Source organism: Tursiops truncatus, chromosome 19, assembly GCF_011762595.2.
Source record: "Tursiops truncatus isolate mTurTru1 chromosome 19, mTurTru1.mat.Y, whole genome shotgun sequence".
In the NCBI taxonomy this organism is placed as follows: Eukaryota; Metazoa; Chordata; class Mammalia; order Artiodactyla; family Delphinidae; genus Tursiops; species Tursiops truncatus.
In genome coordinates this window covers 52,929,005-52,947,933 of record NC_047052.1, presented here as the reverse complement: position 1 = coordinate 52,947,933, position 18,929 = coordinate 52,929,005, and the positions used below count along the sequence as shown (strand labels likewise).

Genomic DNA, 18,929 nt, shown 5'->3' with positions numbered 1-18,929 from the left:
GTTCAGTATATAATGTGGGAATATCCCCCAGTAATATTCTATCATATAATACTTACAGTATTTATCTAAAGGAGTGTTATCATTTTTCATGTCAGTTTCAAGCACTAACTAAACTCTTATTTTTTATTACTGTCCATTTCAATTACTTGGGTTTTCTGGGTCTATAGTAATATTGTGCAGAAGGTTATTTAACTCTTTTTTTCTACTATTAACAATTGCTATTTGATTCTTTTTTCTAATTGCATTTGGAAGCATGGTCGGACCAGTGATGAATGAAAACAGTGATTCTTGCACCCCCTCTGAGGAATGCTTACAAAGTGTCACTGGCTCTCAGTTGAGCATATAAAGTGTTTAATGTTTGCTTTGTTTTTGTTTTGCTTTAAATCTTTTTCCTTTTTTCTTCTTTAAGTTTGGAAAGAAATAAAGCGTTACATGTACAATTAAAATGTCAACTACAGGTCCCAACTCCATTCCTTTCTCTTCCTCCCTAGATGTAACCACTAACTTGGAATTTTACATTATGATTATTTTTGGACTTTTAAGTGTGTGTGTATATACAAACAATATATAATATTTTGGTGTGTTTTACAAGTTTACATAAGTTATGTTATACTTTATATATCCTTTTACCAGAGATTTTGTTCATTATTTTTTTTTTTATCAGTGAGTTGGTTTTTTTTTTTCACAGTGTTACTGACACCAAATGTGCCTGACTTTTCCCCCACACCGGCCAGTTCTCCAACTCCCTGGATGTCCTACTGGGTGTCCTACAGTTCACCTCAGTTCTGGCACTACCAGGATTCAGCAGAGACCTCCTCCGCCACAGGTTAAGGGTTCAGTCCCACACGACCGCCCCCACTTCAGATGTCAGTTGCAAGTCCCAGGGTGCCACCAGTAATTCTGGCCAGCTGGCTATAAGTTGGAGGTTTCCATGCCTCCCGCTCCAGTTCAGTAATTTACCAGAACAGCTCACAGAACTCAGGAAGACACTTTACTATTACCAGTTAAGGATATTACCAGATAAAGGATACAGAAGAACAACCAAATGAAGAGGTACACAGGGCAAGGTCCAGATGAGTCCTGATCATAGGAGCTTCTGGCTCCATGGACTTGGGTTGACCACCCTCCAGGCACCTCAGAATGTTCAGCACCGCAGAAGCTCTCCAAACCCTGTGGTTTAAGAATTTTAATGGAGGTTCCATTACATAGGCGTGCTTGATTAAATCATTGGCCATTGACGGTTAGGCTCGATCTCCAGTCCCTCTCCCTTCCCCAGAGGGCCAGTGATGGGGCTCAATATTTCAACCCTTTAATCATGCCTTGGTCGTTCTGGGCGCCAGCCACTATAATCTCATTAGCATACAAAAGATACTCTTGTAACTGCAGAGATTCCAAGGGTTTTAGGACCTGTGTGCCAGGAACCCAGGACAAAGGCCGGCTATATTTCCCCAGGCTATCTATTGGACCCCAGCGAGTCTAAGGAAAGTAGCCACTCCATTCCAAGCCTATTATGGGTTTGTAGCAAAAGCAGTACCAAATTTAATGAACTGTTTTTTCAATACCATTTAGACTTCTTCCCCCTAACGTATTATTTATTGGCTACTCTTGGCTGCCAACCTGACATCCCTGCCCTCTTTGTTAAGAAAATGCCTATTTTATTTCAGTAACCATCCACCTGGGAACTTGATCTTAACCTCAGTTTGGTAGGAAATGCAGATTAGTCTTACCAATGGGGGTAGTTCCATTGCTATTCTCAGTTTCACTGATGTGTTCCAGGCATGAGCATTTGGTGCAGCTCTGATCTGCTGGGTGTGAGGGAAAGTCAGGCAAGGAGCTTCTGGGAATCGTTGGGTCCTTCATCCTCCCACAGTAGAGATCTCAGTTCCAACCCATTCCAGCCTAACCACCTCTTCCTACCTCTCTCCTATCCATAAGGAGTTCTGCACTTGAGATGTGTACCATCTCTTTTTGGGCTGCACTGCAGGGACGCTAGACTGAAGGGCTGGGGCTGGGACAGAGTGGTCTCAGGATTGGAGATGGGGGTGGTGTGCATGTTCACCAGTATGTTTACCAGTAATTGGTCAGAGAATGGGCAGAGACATGCTCTCTGGATGTGGAGGATTCAGGAGAGCTCAAGAGAGTCTTTAAGAATAATTTGCTGCCTCATGGGATGGAAGCAAAATTCAAATTGACCTTATGGTGTTCGTGTCCTCAGAGTGTGAGTTTCTTTTGTTTTCTTTCTTTTTTTTTTTTTCCTGCATGTGGGACTTAGTTCCCCAACCAAGGATTGAACCAGAGGCACGGATGGGGCTTCCTTTGCATTCCTTGTGTGGAGGGAGCTGTCTGGATGTGCACAGGGAATATGACAAGAGCTGATTCCAAAGGCCCTGTTTTTGCAACTGTGACTGTATGGCCCCCTCACAGTATGATACACCAGGGAAGTTTAGTTCTTAAAGTGCCTGAGAAAGAGAACAAGTTTGTATTGTGAGGCTGTTGGAAGAGGGAAGTGTCATAATGGAGAGGCGCAGATATGAACGCAGATTCCCACATTGCTCCTGAGGAAGGGTGTTAACTTGGGCAACACGCTTCACCTGACCAAGCTTCAACTTACTGGTGTTTAAAATTGGAGATAATAATGAAGACCTTACAGAACAGTGTTGAGGATTACATAAGATACGGCTTGTGATCTGTTAAGTACATTGATCTTTAAACTGGGATAATTGCCTCAGTACAGTAAACAGAAAATTTAGATGTATGTGGGCTCAGGTGGTTTTAAGTCAGTTTCCAGAGCCACCTTTTTTTAAAATTTTTTTTTGAAGTATAGTTGTTTTACAATATTGTGTTAATTTCAGCTGTACAGCAAAGTGATCCAGCCATACATATATATACATTCCATTTATTTTGTGTTCTTTTCCAGTATGGTTTATCATAGGATATTGAATATATTTCCCTGTGCTATACAGTAGGACCTTGTTGTTTATAGAGCCACCATTTTTGTACTTTATCTTTTCTGAAATGGACCTATGTGACAAGACCATGAGCTGGTTTTTGTTTCCCATCTCCTCTTCCACATTCACTCTCTTCCAACTTTACAAAAATAAAAGGCATTCCTCTCGCCCATTCCATATCTTCCTGTGAGGCACAGCCCCATGATGTAAAAGCTTTCAGAAGGTTAAAGAGACATGAAATATTGGGGCCTTCTCTTAGTGTGAGTCCACATAGCAAGGGAGAGAGAGCTGTGGTCCCAGGCTCAATCATTGAATTTGCTCTTGAGTTCACAGGTTCTAGTAATAGAAGAAGAAGAAGGAATATTTCACTAATAGAAGAAGAAGAAGGTTCCAGGCTTGGGAGATCATCATTTCTGGCAGCAGCCTGACCTGAGATCTCTGACCACAACTTCCAGGCAGACCCACAGAGACAGAAGACAGAACACCAGAACACACCCTAGAGTTACATGCCTTTTTTTTTTTTTTTTTTTTTTTTTGGCCGAGCCGCTCGGCTTGTGGGATCTTATTTCCCCGACAAGGGATTGAACTCACACCCTCGGCAGTGAAAACGCAAGAGTCCTAACCCCTGGACTGCCGGGGAATTCCCGACACACCCTTTCTTAAGAACTGGAGAAGATGATCAATGTCCAGGTGAGGTTTGTTTTATTGATTTTTATCCTTTGTTTCCCGGTGGACTTGTGGATGCCTCTAAAAAAGTCTGGTGAAATGAGAACAGTATATGTTGATAAAAATCAGGATCTGTTGGAAAATAAATTTAGCCTGTAATCTTAAAATCAAGGCAAGTTCAGAAGCAAGATATGAGGGCCCTAGGTTTGTACAAAGTCCTTAATGTTGGAGCATAGGTAGGTGACTGTGTAAGACCCTCGGGTTGCCTTAGTTTTGAACTTGAGTCTACTTTTCTTGGCAGCCATTATAACAGGAAAAATGTGAAACGTTACATGATTTGCATTGTCTGTGAGGAGAAGACACACCAGTTCTTTAGGGGAAGTACACATTTCACCACTCTTCAATCTTTTTTTTTTTAATAAATAAATTTATTTATTTATTTATTTTTGGCTGCATTGGGTCTTTGTTGCTACGCACAGGCTTTCTCCAGTTGCAGCGAGCGGGGTCTACTCTTCATTGTGGTGCGTGGGCTTCTCATTGTGGTGGCTTCTCGTTGCAGAGCACGGGCTCTAGGTGTGTGGGTTTCAGTAGTTGTGGCATGTGGGCTCAGTAGTTGTGGCTCATGTGCTATAGAGCGCAGGCTCAGTAGTTGTGATGCACAGGCTTATTTGCTCCATGGCATGTGGGATCTTCCCAGACCAGGGATCAAACCTGTGTCCCCTGCATTGACAGACGGATTCTTAACCACTGCACCACCAGCGAAGTCCACTCTTCAATCTTAAGAAATTTCTTTTGCTAGCTCTTCAGAGACGTTTTGTGATAGACAGAATTCTCATTATCAGTTTTGTAATAAAGGCCTAAGATGTTTCCTCTGGCTTTTTCTTAATCGTGCTCCTCGGACTAGGCATGCCAGAGCAGAATTGAATTGGACAAAATTCTTCTAAAGCAATGTGCCTTGACAATAGAGCCTTCTAATAGTCTGGCTTTACCCAGGAATAAAGCCTGGATTATCCAATAGAATTAATGGGCTGCTTGACCTTTGAGTTGTCCTCCATGAAGAAGAATTCTCTCAACCAGATTTTTGTTATTGATTTGGCAGGAGACAGCTGACAGTTCCATTCTTTGCGAGCAGCTTGGTGTAACAGATATTGACAAAAATTCTCCCTTTATTTCTTCTTAACCCTAGGTTCAAAAAATGAAGTCAGAGTCAATTATTCTTGGTTTGGTCTTTGTATTTTAATTATTCAAATGATACATGGCTACATTTGCATGCAAGAGATTCAAGCACACAGAGGTATCTGCACCAAAAGAGAATATCCCGTTTTACCTTTTCTTGCCAAACTCCCAACCCAAAGGTTAACAAATATTAATAGTTTGGGTCTCCCACCAGTGTCTTTCTATAATTGATGTGTGGTAAAATATATCTATATTTACATTTACATTAATAGAAGAAGAAGAAGGAACATTTCAGTAATAGAAGAAGGTTCCAGGCTTGGGAGATCATCATTTCTGGCAGCAGCCTGAAATGTGTCTTTATACATATATAGCTGAATATATTATTAAGATTTTTCACATGTCTGGAATTATACTGTATATACTATTTGGGGACTTGATTTTTTTCATTGAAGGTCATTGATACCAGTATATTTAAAACTACCTCATTGAGGACTTACCTGGTGGCACAGTGGTTAAGAATCCACCTGCCAGTGGAGGGGAGACGGGTTTGATCCCTGGTCCGGGAAGATCCCACATGCTGCAGAGCAGCTAAGCCCGTGTGCCACAACTACTGAGCCCACGTGCCACAACTACTGAAGCCTGCATGCCTACAGCCCGTGCTCCACAACAAGAGAAGCAACTGCAATGTGAAGCACGTGCACCACAGCGAAGAGTAGCCCCCACTCACCACAACTAGAGAAAGCCTGCGTGCAGCAATGAAGGCACAACAAGCCAAAAATGAATAAATTGAATAAATAAATTAAAAAATAAAAATGAAAAATAAGTCTACCTCATTGATTTTAATGTTTGCATAGTATTTCATAGCATGGAGGTATAGCGTACCCTGTCTGCCTCTGATAGATATCTAAATTATTGATAGATTTTTCATACTTATAAACAAAGACATTCTTACTGCACAGTTTTTTTATTTCTATGAAAATATTATTTTAGTACTTTTTTAGGCTGGAAAGGACTAACTTGTAGAATTCCATGGGGCAGTGGTTTGAATGTTTGTGTTCCCCCCAAAATCATACGTTGAAATCTTAAACCCCCAAAGATGATGGTATTAGGAGGTGGCACCTTTGGGAGGTGTGTAGGTTATGAGGGTGAGGCCTTCACGAATGGGATTAGTGTCCTTATAAGAGAATGCACAGAGATCCCTCGCCCTTCCATGTGAGAACACAGTGAGAAGGTGCCCACTACAAACCAGGAAGCAGGCCCTCACCAGAATGCAGCCATGCATTCACCTTGATCTAGAACTTCCCAGCCTCCATTACTGTGAGAAATACATATTTTTTAATATTTATTTATTATTTATTTGGCTGAGCTGGGTCTTATTTGCAGCATGTGGGATCCTCGTTGCCATGTGCAGGATCTTCAGTGCGGCCTGCGGGAGCTGTAGTTGCAGCATGCGGGATCTTTAGGTGTGGCATGTGGGCTCTTAGTTGAGGCATGCAGGATCTAGTTCCCTGACCATGAATCAAACCCAGGCCCCCTGCATTGGGAGCGTGGAGTCTCAACCACTGGACTACCAGGGAAGTCCCAATAAATTTGTTTTTATAAGCTACCCAGTCTGTGGTATTTTGTTATAGCAGCTCAGGCGGACTAAGACACATGGTCTATGGTATGTGAAATAGTCACAGTCACAGTGCACATAATTTATCATGGGGAAGATGAGCAGAACGTGTTCCTGTCCCTATTTTCCACATCATATTATTCCACCTCGGATTGCACTGGAATTTGTTATTACAGGCATCTTTGTCATTTGAGGACGTGGCTGTGCATTTCACCTGGGAAGAGTGGCAGTTGCTGGACCCATCTCAGAAGGACCTGTACAGAAATGTCATGTGGGAGAACTACTGCAACCTAGTGTCAGTAGGTAAGGGCAGTGTATGGTCAGGCCGCCCAAGATGGCTGTTCTCTTGCTCTCTGTCCATCCCCTGCTTGACCAGTGCCTGCTTCTCCTGAACTCACGTGACTGACCTTCATGCATCCTTGCTCCAGGCCCCAGCTACTGATCTCTCTAGCTTTAGAGCAGAACATCTCTACTCTGATAGGCTATCATAGGGGTGGTGAGGAACCTGCCCTTCTGCTGGTTTCCCTGGTAACCAATGAGCCAACCTGACGTCCATTTCCCCTATAACTGGTAACACTCCCCCACTCCCCACCCCCAGCGAAGACTGCCGCCACGTCCTGCCCGCCATCTACCGCACACGGTGGGGTGTCACTCCAGGACCTTGCTTCAGACACATAAGCTCCCCCATCCATGAAACCATTGATGTCTCTGTCGGTGACTCCAGGCTCTTTCTTCAGTTTTGAAGCTGGGCAAGTACGGTCTTGTAGGCCTGCAGGGTGCAGCCCAACAGGCAGCATCATAGTCAGTTGCCTTTTCTTTCTCATTTAGTGAAATCTGTAGGGTTCCTGGAATATTTCATGGTTTGGACTAAAGCATCATATGTTCTAGAGTGTATTCTTTCCCTTTCCAAGTTAAAGGTTTTTACTTTACCAAAGTATGAAGGGTGCGGTCCTTGAAATAGAACTGTCTCCAGTTTTCTAGTTTCCCCAGGCTCAAATGCTTGGTGCCAAGCGTTCCGTGATTTCCTATTTACAGGATATCAGACTCCCAAACCAGATTCATTCTTCCAGTTGGAACAAGGAGAACCCCCATGGACGGTAGAGGGAGCAGGCCAGAGTCAAACTTGTCCAGGTGAGTGAGTGGCAACCAAGAAGATGGGGAGAAACGACATGGAAATTCCAGTTGGTCAGTGAAGGGTTGATACTTCTGAAGTGCTGTCTAGAGAACTTTCCTTACACCAGTTGGTGGCCCATAAGCCTAACACCTTTCTGCATGTTCTTTTTTTATTTGGCCATGCTGCACAGCATGTGGGATCTTAGTTCCCCTCCCAGGGTTCTAGCCCGTGCCCCCTGCAGTGGAAGCTTGGAGTCTCAACCACTGGAACGCCAGGGAAGTCCTGCATGTTCTTTGTCAGGGCTGTTCTTCTTTGCCTGCCACTAAAGGATGATGTCTTCTTTTTTTTCAGCTTTCTGGATCTGACTGCAGTTTGTCTCATCCAGGACCTTGAGGTCTTAACCTGATTCCATTCCTCCCAGCATGCCCCCTCATGCCGCCTCCTTTTCTTTGTCTGCAGGGGCCTCACTTCCTGTTCTTCACCTTGCCTGCTATGAGATACATCTCACTACCTGTTCACATTGCTTTGCACTTAGCGCTGCTCCCTACCTCTGCAATATCCCCATCCCTTTTGAAAAGGCTGATTAATATCCTTCCGTGACAATCCACCTCAGCTTCATTCATCTGAAAACCACACACCCCTCGTATCCCAGGGCACTTCTGTCTACTAATTCACCCTCTGCTTCCCAAGTTTTCAGATTCTGTTTTTTTTTAGTTTTTTTTAATCTTCTGTTAAAAGTTTAATTCATTCTTAAGGCCTAAGATTTCTGTTCTCTGCTGGAGAGTCCCACATTGACTCCTGCTAATATATGACCTGCACTCTAATCATCTGTGTGTTGCCAGGCACCAGGGCCTCTGCCCTATGATGTTCTACTTCCTGTATGTGAAACCAGAACCCTCCTTTCTCCCAGATAATGTCTTCGTCATCAGAGTGTGTATTCGTATATACGGAAGATTTAACCTCTCTGCACTCTAACAGGTATTCCCACCTCTCTTTCTATAGTCTGATCTGCCCTCTCATTCTATATTTTGCCTGCACCCAAGATATCCGTCCTGTGAAATCCTTTTTCCTTCACCTTCAGGAATGAGATCATTTTTCCTCCTGGTGAATCCTTTTCCTCCATGTGCATTTTATTTAGGTTCTCCCGTACTGCTCTACACGCTGGTGCCCGGTCACCTTTGAGTTGCCTTGAGTCTTTCCTATTTACTCTGCTCTATGTTTCTGAAGGTCTCTGCTGTTCCTTTTGAATTTTGTTTTCAAAATGCATTTTGGAAATTCCACCCTCTCAGGTCCCCTGATGGCCATGATGATATAGACTTGCTTTGTTCCAATTCCTACATATATAGGTTGATTTCAGTTTTTCTTTTAGCTCCCTTTGAGGTTCTGGTTGTATTTCTCTGTGGATAGGGGGCATGAAAGCAGTGGGACTTGATGAGAAAACATGAAGAGTGAGAGTTGGTTGAGAAAACAAGAGGTCCACATTTATTTTTTAAAGTTGAGAAGACAAGAACCCAGCCAAATAAAAAGAAAAGCATTGGGCTGTGGTAGAAACAGGGTCAGAAGATGTCCTGGAAACAAGTGACAAAATTACTCCAAAGAGGAGGAAGTGATCTATTTTACTGAATGCCACAGATTATGTCAAATAACCCGAAGACTGGCATCTACGCATTTGATTATATTGCATTTTTACATCCAGATGCCGCCTTCTTTCACTCTGAGTTCTCTTTTTCTGTCCGTGAAGTTCAAGTGCACACTCAAAACTCCCTCTTTCCTGACTTCTTATATGTTTTCATATCTACACCGCACTAACTCAGTCCTGATCGTATATTTTATTGTATTGTTTTACTGGTTGGTATGAGGCTTTTTCCATATAGAGGAAAGGGTCTGTATCTTATTCTTCCTTACTTAGCGTAACCACAGAATAATTCACTGACAGTATCACTTGCATCCATTTATCACATCTTTCATGAAAGCAGGTTTGGTGGTCCCCCACCCTGCCCCTGGGTGCATGGCTTGCCGGATCTTAGGTCCCCAACCAAGGGTTGAACCTGCACCCTGGGCAGTGAAAGCGTGGAGTCCTAACCACTGGACCACCAGGGAATCCCCAAAACAGGTTTGGTTTTGTTGCATTTTGGTTTTAATTTTGCTTTTCATCAGGGATGTGTGTGAACTATGTGGGAGCCTTTTCCAACTACAGGCTCTGTCTCTTGAGATTCGGCTTCTGGTTTGCTAGGTGTGGGGAGTGACCAGAGCCTATGAGGTATTTGAAAGGCTTGCCAGGCAATTCTGCTTTGATCCCTGTCATTGAAGAACCACAATTCTAATGTGCTCTGAGGGAGATGCAGATGAAATAAAAGACAAGTGTAAAAATCTGTTGGAAAGGGTTGATGTAGGTGCATAAAATTCTAAAATTTTTAGCATTTTATTATGAGGTATAGACAAGGATTGATTTACAAAATCAGAGAAAACTGAGCTTTGATAAAGTGTTGTTGAGAGGATAAAGTGTGCTTCTTTTTGAAAGCATAATAAAATAATTTCTGCAAGAAAGAGAGCTGGGTTTTAAGTAAAAATGTTGACAGAAGGCCTTGTCGGTCAGTAATAATGTAAAAAGAAGTCTTTGGAGATGGAAATGAGGAAAGCAGTGTGGGAGATTCTTAATAGATTGGCCTATAGGAGACTGTCTGCAAAGAAATGGCTGATTACTCTGGGTTTTATGTTAATATTTGGCTTAGAAAGTGTGATTTTGATTTTGTCTTGTCTTTTTTGGCTAGTTCTAGAGAGTCTTTCTTGATAGCTGGGTGGTAAAATTGTAACAATGGGAAAATATAGCTTGGAGTTCTAGGATGAGTGGAAGGTAAGGACGATGAATATTTTCTTCATCCTGGATGGGAATGATTCTTCAGAATCTCTTCATTGGCGGGTGTCAGAGATGATGTAGGAACAGAGATCAAGGAAGAATCTGGCATTAGTGGAAAGTAGAAAATTTGGAGATGAGTATATTAAACATATTATAATGGCAAATATAGGATATGATGGTCTATACCTGTGCTGTCCAGTGTGTTGGGCACTGGCCACATGTGGGCTACTTAAATTTAACATTTAATTAAATTTAATTAACATTCAGTAAAATTACAAATTTATTTCTGTAGTCAACTCTAGCCACATTCAAGTGCTCAACAGCCATACATGGCTAGTGGCTACCATATTGGAAAACACAGATACAGAATATTTCCATCACTGCAGAAATTTTTATGGGGCAGCTCTATATACAGTTACATTATGATTGAAGAAGGTGGTATTTCCACCAGTCAGTACATGGGATGTGGGTAGATGGCCCAAGGACTTATTTTTAAATTTCAGATGGTTATATGTGTGTCTGGATATATTAGATCATGTGAGGTGGTATCATACCTAATAGAAAATTGGAGTATTATCTACAATATTCCTATTAAATAAGTGATTGGTATCTTAGAAAAGTTTCATTTTGGTGTGCAGTCAGAATGAGAGGGGAACGATTTAGTAACAAGGCGATTATTGAATATTTTACCTCAGTACTCTTGGAATCACACTCTGTAGGTCCTACTTTCTGATTTTCCAGTTGTAACCCTTTGTTACTAAAACCTATGTTGCTTATTTGTTTGATCAGCATAGATACGGTTTGATGTCTCTGGGTGGACTTTTCATGTTCTCTGCGTATTCCTCTCCCCAAACTCTAAAACTAGGAATGCCCTTGTCCTGGGCCCTCCCCTTTCTCTACTCGTTCTTCTTAAATTATCTCATTTAGTTTTGTGCAGTCCAGATATTTAAATAATATTTGTATACTCATGACTTAAAATTCTTATCTTAAGTCTAAAACTTTCTACACGCTCATAGATCCAGCCAAGTACATCATATTTTCTCTTGAGTGTGTATTAGTCATCTCAAACCTGATGTGTACCTCAAAATGGAGCACTTGATATCCCACAGATGCCTAACCTATGTCTTTATTCTTCCTCGTCTTATTAAATGGCACCAGCTCCTAAACAGATGCTTCAGCCGCATCTTGAGGCCCTGTCCTTGATTCTTCCCTTTTCTACCTCCAGAGTTCATTGTGATGGTGAGTCTTAGCTTTCCTTCCTCTATACTTATCTTTTCCTCTTCCATCATGCATAATTTGTTTTTGTACATTTTTTCATCTCCTTGATAGTCATCCATGCTGAGGCTACTGTTATCTCTTGCTGGAACTCTACCATAGCCTCCTGTGTGTTTTCTCAACAATTTTATTTCTCCAATTCATTCTTCCTATGAGTCATGTGACCTTTTGGAAATATCAATTCAAAACCTGTTGTACTTCTGTCAAAAATTTTTTGGTTGCTTCCTGCTATTGTTCTTAGCATAAAATCCAATTTTTAACAGTTTACAAGATCTATACACTCTCAATTCTACAGACCTTTCCAAACTTATCTATTTCTACTTCCCTCAAGCTCAGGATAGTCCAAGTATGCCAGCCTCCCTTATGTTTCTCTATCATGCCTAAGTTTTTTTTTTGCCTTTGGGTTTTTGCATTGCCTGTTTCCTCTTGGAATAGTCTTCATGTAGTTATTTGCATAACATTGCTCATTCTAGTCCTGTGATGTCAGCTTAACTTTTTTTTCTCTCGAGGATGACTACTTTGTCTAAGATTGACCTTCCACTACTCTATCACCTCCTTCATACCATTTTTCATGTTCTATAATTTTCTTACTACTTTGATTACCTCATGATTCTTGCTCTCTTTCTCTTTTGTTACTAGAATGACAGCTCCATGGAGACAGAATATATTAGTCAAACTGTAGTAACATACTAATTCTAATATTCTAATATATTATTCTAATATTCTAGTATATTCCCAAACACCAACCCATTCAGTGTTTGTTGGATGGATGGATCCATCCCTTCCATCTTCTTTTTTTGTATTCCAGTCACAGTGTGGTTCTATTTCTACTTCTGTCCCCATTTTGCGAGGTTCTATTTGGAAAGCAGCCCACATTATATTTATTCATTGTAGACTGCCCAACTTTGTTTCTAAAATAGCTGTTTTTCCTTTTACTGTTTTATAATATTGTCTCTTTTTTAAAAATATTTATTTATGGGCTTCCCTGGTGGTGCAGTGGTTGAGAGTCCGCCTGCCGATGCAGGGGACACAGGTTCATGCTCTGGTCCAGGAAGATCCCACATGCCGTGGAGCGGCTGGGCCCGTGAGCCATGGCCGCTGAGCCTGTGTGTCCAGAGCCTGTGTTCCACAACGGGAGAGCCCACAACAGTGAGAGGCCCGCAGACCACACACACACACACACACACACACACACACACACACACAATATATATATATGTGTGTATATATATATATATATATATGTTTATTTATTTAGTTAGTTAGTTACGCCAGATCTTAGATGCAACAGGCGGGTTCCTTAGTTGCAGCTCACCAGCTCCTTAGTTGCAGCATGCAATATTGTCATTTTTCACAGAGCATAGGATACATTTCCATAGTGGACATTTCTCTTAGACTGGGATCTTATCAGAGCTAGCCCAAACCATGGCATTTTTGTACCTTTTTTTACCCCCTAAAATTATCATGGATGTTTTCGTTGTTCTTTTTCCTAGAAGAAGTATGGGAGATTCACCCTATACAATGGCACACAGAAAACCAAAACGGGATTAAAACTTTGGAAAGATGTCAGCAAAGTTATGCACTTGGAAATAATTTCGATTTATGCAAAAGTCTTGTTCCTTTAACACAAAGTTACAATAATTTTGGCCCACATTGTAAAAGTTTGAAATCACCTTTAGGTTTTCTTATTGAGAATAGAAGATATGCAGGAAAGGATTCTGATGAGTTCAGTGGATATGGGAAATCATCTCTCTACCTCCAGCATAATAGAACTCTTACCAGAATTAAATACCATGGCTGTGTGAAACCCAGTAGCACTAAGTCACAGCTCGATGACCATCAAAAAATTTATCCAGGAAAGAAACCACATATATGCAGTGAGTGCGGGAAAGCCTTCTCCAGGAAGGCAGAGCTCGTTAGACATCAGAGAACTGAAAGAGGAGAGAAACCCCATGGATGCAATGAATGTGGGAAAAAATTCTTGAGGAAGATTCAGCTCACTGAACATCAGAGAACTCATACAGGAGAGAAACCCCATGAATGTAATGAATGTGAGAAAGCCTTTTCCAGGAAGTCACAGCTCATGGTCCATCAGCGAACTCATACAGGAGAGAAACCCTACGGATGCAGTGAATGTGGAAAAGCCTTCAGCCGGAAGTGCCGGCTCAACAGACATCAGCGCTCTCATACTGGAGAGAAATTATACGGTTGCAATGTGTGTGGGAAAGCCTTTTCCCAGAAGTCATACGCCGTTGCACATCAGAGACTTCACACAGGAGAGAAGCCTTACGAATGCAGGGAATGTGGAAAAACGTTCTTTTTTAAGTCAGACCTTACCAAGCATCAGAGAATTCATACAGGAGAGAAACCATATGAATGCAGTGATTGTGGAAAAGCCTTCAGAAGCAAGTCAGAGCTCATTCAGCACCAGCGGACTCACACCGGAGAGAGACCATATGCCTGCAGTGAATGTGGCAAAGCCTTTGCCCACATGTCAGTCCTCACCAAACATAAGAAAACTCATAAAAGAAAGAAAGCTGTGGATTCCCCAAAGCTGGAGAAATCTTCCTCAGTGAGTCATAGCTCTTTATTCATAAGTGAACTCATACAGGAGCAAAACCCTATGAATGCAGTGCCTGTGGAAATGTCTTTTACGGGAACCCAGCCCTTATTAAACATCAGCGAGTTCCTAGGGGACAGAAATGTAGTGATTGTGGACCAGCCTTTTTCAAGAAGTCAAGCCTCAGTAGAAAATCGGGAATTTACACAGGGATTAAGCCTTGCAAATACAGTGAATGTGACAACCCCTTCAGTAATAAATTATGTCTTATATGTTACAGATATTGTGTAGGAAAAAAAAAATCCTCAGATACCTGAGATGGGAAAAAGTCTTGAGCAAGAATCCTCCCCACATTCATTATGTGTCAGAGCTTGCTTAGGACAGAAATGCTGTGGATGGGGTGGTTGTGGAGAACACCTCTGTGAGAAGTTAGGCTTAGTAAATATCAGTGAGATCACATTGGGCAGAAATGCAGCTCTTGTGGGGAAGTCTTTTCCTAGAGGTGATATTGCAGTTGATATCAAAGAATTCCCACAGGACCAAAACCTTAGAGTGTGATGGTTTTTTATGATAAATTGTACCTTATCACTTGTCAGAGGAGCATAGAAAGACAACTCTAGAGGCACTGAAAGTGGAAGACATGTTTAGTAAAATGTGGGAGCACTCATAGAGAAGAAAAATCCCCCAAAGGCAATAAAAAATGGAAATTCTATCACCAAACTAAGTCATGTATCACAGTTTTACCTTGGAAAGTGGGAAAGACTTTTGTAAATAAAGGAAATCTTCTTGAACACCAGGAATTGCATTGTGCGGTGAAAACCTAAGAATATAATGAATGTAGAAGGACAGCTATATTAGTTTCTTATGGCTGCTGTAACCAGTTGTCACAAACTCAGCGTCTCATAACAGCACAATTTATTATCCTGGAGCTCTGAAGTCCAGAATACATCTCTGGGCCAAAAGCAAGGTTGTTTACAGGGTTGTATTTCTTCTTGGAGACTCTAGAGGAGAATCTGTTTCTTTGCTTTTCCAGCTTCTAGAAGCTGCCCAAATTCCATGGCTTGCGGCCCCTTTCCTTCCTCAGAGCCAGCAATGGCTGGTCAACTCTTTCATCCCTCCAACACTCATTCTTCTGTCTCCTCCTTCCACGTTTAAGGATGCTTGTGATTACATTGGGCCCACCCAGATAATCCAGGATAATCTCCTATCTTAAAGTCAGCTAATTAGCAGCTTTAACTCCATCTACTACCTTGTGTCCCCTTTGCCTTATAATATAACATGTTCACAGGTCCTAGACATAAGGATGTAGACATCTTTGGGAGGCCATCATTCTACCTACCAGAGGCCACCCTTTGGTGCCCAGTGATTCGTGTCTATCCTGCATGCAAATGGATTCATCCTATCCCAGCATCTCCAGATGTCTCAGCCCATTACAGGACCAACCCAGAATCCAAAACCTAACCTAAAACTGATCAGCTCAGGAGTGCCAAATTTCATCTTCTAAATCTAGTGTTGATAGGCTCTGGGTACAATCCATTCTGAGGTTTCTCTATGTGAACCTTTAAAACTCTAGAAACAATTTATATGGTCCTAAAATAACTTAATTCCATCTTCTACCTTAATTCCCCTTTACCATGCAATGTAACATATTTACAGTTTCTAGGAATTAGGACATGAACACCTGTGGGATTTACCATTATTTTGCCTACCACAAAAACATTAGATTTCAGAGAATTTACACTTTGATAAATTCCTACCTAGCCCTTAAGTAAATTTGGAAAAACATGTTTCCAGAGAAATAATTATCTAAAGTAATTATGATCTAAGTACATTAACATTTTTTCTTTAATCATAGAATCTTACACTGATTGTTAGATGTGAACACTGTGGAATGCTCTTGAAATGTATAAATCAAATTCTCAGCACTGGAAAAGAACTCTTAAATGTCCTAAAGGAATATGAGATTTATGCTGCTAGAAATACTACCAAACATACATTTGTATCTATTCTGAAATTGCACAAATTAATATATCCACATATATCATAGTGAACCTAAATCCTGACCAGTATTTTTCACAGCCAACTCCAACAACACCTTTTTCTTCAACAGTATGATGTATATATCGTCCCACCTTAAATAACAAGAAAAGACAAAATACGTGAATGGACTTCTTCAGATCTTGGATAATAGGGAGCTCAGAACAGCTATCTCTGAGAGAAAGAAAACAAATGAGGTAAGCCTTATGATTGCCCCCCAGCCTACTGCCTGGAGAGAGTTTCCATTCTACAGCATAGGGAGGAGGAGCCCCAAAAGATCTCAGTCTCCTTGAATTGAGACAGAGTTTAGAGTTAGTGGAATTCAGTGTGGCTGAAATCAATCCATGGGGCAGATGACAGGAGAGGAGAGAGCTGTGCCCAGAGAGTGAGAGAGTTCCAGAGTTCTAGCAGTCCTACAAGAGATACTGTGAAAGCTATAACAATTATATATGCTAAAGGCACTTGGTAATTATGAATTTAGTCATAGTCTAATGAGTCAAAATCATTTGTTTTAAACTAAATACCATATTCAGTTCATTCTAGTCCTTTTTTTTTTTTTTTTTTTGTGGTACACGGGCCTCTCACTGTTGTGGACTCTCCCGTTGTGGACCACAGGCTCCGGACGCACAGGCTCAGCAGCTATGGCTCACGGGCCCAGCCGCTCCATGGCATGTGGGATCTTCCCAGACTGGGGCACAAGCCCATGTCCCCTGCATCGGCAGGCGGACTCTCAACCACTGCACCATCAGGGAAGCCCTCGTTCTAGTCCTTTTTGTGTTCGTTCATAGGCCAGGCTAATTGCCAATAATGAGATTAGAAGCACGGCTATGGTGAGTATTGTTTTTAGGTTATTTGTTTGAGTAGCTCAGGGGAGGGGCAGTAGGAGGGCAATTTCTAGGTCAGAATTCTAGAGTTCCTCCACAAGTTTTTAAGTTGTAATCGGCACATATATGTGAAGAAACTCCCTAGGCTGGAGAAAGAACCACTGGAAATGAACAGGCCGAACCATCCTTGGAGCTTGCACAAAGTTGGGAATAATTTGTGTTTCCACCAACTGGAATGGAAACACCTCCTTTTAACATTTGGAGACTCACAGTGGAACTTCAGAAGAGCATTGTCTCAGTGGGTGGCTCAAATTGGATCTAGAGTAAAGGCTCCTCTGAACTCTCTTACCAAAGCATAATGCAAACCACTAAAAAAATAAACTGTTTCTAAGTAATTTACTGCTTCTCAGGACAAAGCCCAATAGTATTCAAAAGGAATAGGAAGCAGTCCATCAACCAGTAATGTAAAATTCACAAAGTCTGAAATCTAATTAGAACCTACTCTGGTATGCCAAGAAGCAGGAAAATAGCACCCACAAACCTGAAGGAAAGTTGATAGAAAGAGACCCAGAAAAAAAAAAGGAAAAAAATTTAAAGAAAAAAACCAAAAAATTTAAAACCAATAAAAAATGAAAAAATAAAAAAAATTTAAAAAGAGGAATAAAGTATAAATAAGAAACAAATGAGACCCAGAAATGACACGGGTGATAGAATTAGCAGAAAATGATGTTAAAACAGCTATTATAAATATTACATATGCTCAAGAAGGTTGCATCAAGTGGATTATAGAAATTATAATTCACTGGGATTCTGCAGGTCTTTTGGTAGTGAATTCTCTCAGATTTTGTTTATTTTAAAATGTCTTTATTTCACAATCATTTTTAGATAATATTTTCCCTGGAGATAGAATTCTAAATTGACAATGCTTCTCTATCATTTAAAAAGTGTGAATCTAGTACCTTCTGGCCTCCCAGAATTGTTTCTGGTTAGAAGTCAACAATCATTCATATTACTCTTTCCTTGTATCCAATGTGTCTTTTTTTTCTCTAGCTGTTTTCAAGATTTACTTTTTGTCTTTGGTTTTCAGCAATTTCACTATGATGTGTGTAAATATGCTTTGTCATTAAAAAATAGAAACCAAGTTGTCCTTGTAATGCCTTTAGGAATTGTAGTGTTGATTAGTTTTTCATCACTTTGTTTTAATTTGTCTTCTCTCTTTTTTCTTAATCAGTCTTGCTATGGATGTACCAAATTTAGTAACCTTATATAGCAGTTTAAGTTTTTTTATTCTACTTAAGGTTCAAGCTGTTTTTTCCCCCAGCCTTGTAAAGTGAGAATTAGATTATTGATTTTACACCTTTCCCTTTTTTCTAATACGAGCAATTAAAGTGATAAACTTTGCCTACAGCCAGTGGTAGGCTACATTTATGTTACATAAGATCTTACCAGTATAACTGACAAGCACACACAGAATGATGTTTTTAAAGTGGACCATGGTTGCAAGAATTGGTAAAGATCTGTCTTGCCCGCTAATAACCCAATATTGTCAATATTTCCCTGCCTAGTTAGTGTTTTTTGCATCTTGTTTATGAAATCTTTGCATATCTCATGATAGTCATGTAAATTTTCCCCTAGAAATTTAAATATTTTACTATTTATATTTAGATCTGTGATCCATTTTGAATTTATTTTTCCCTGTGTGTGAGGCATGGGATGAAAGTTCCTTCTTTTTCTCTCCATATTGTTATCCAGTTGAACTGGATAACAGTACAGTTTATTGAAAAGACTGTTCTTTATTCCCACTGAATTACGTTGGCATTGTGTCATAAACTAGATGGTAGTGTATACTGAATCTTT

At 40.8% G+C, this 18,929-nt stretch overlaps 1 protein-coding gene across 5 annotated transcripts in view; it reads left to right on the top strand.

The window, feature by feature from the left end:
- The first annotated feature begins 3,502 nt into the window (after positions 1-3,502).
- Positions 3,503-18,929, top strand: part of LOC109548670 (uncharacterized) — a 31,612-nt gene continuing 16,185 nt past the window's right edge. For 4 of the 5 annotated variants that reach the window (XR_012328219.1, XR_012328218.1, XR_012328217.1 and 1 more), the window contains exons 1-3: positions 3,503-3,638; positions 6,582-6,708; positions 7,441-7,536. Coding sequence is in view for 2 of the 5 variants with exons in the window: in XM_073796695.1 (XP_073652796.1) it covers positions 3,624-3,638; positions 6,582-6,708; positions 7,441-7,536 (238 nt within the window). In the remaining 3 variants the exon portion in view is untranslated. Of the gene's footprint in view, positions 3,639-6,581; positions 6,709-7,440; positions 7,537-13,144; positions 16,314-18,929 lie in introns of those variants that run through there. The other variant, XM_019927333.3, reaches the window with a different exon arrangement.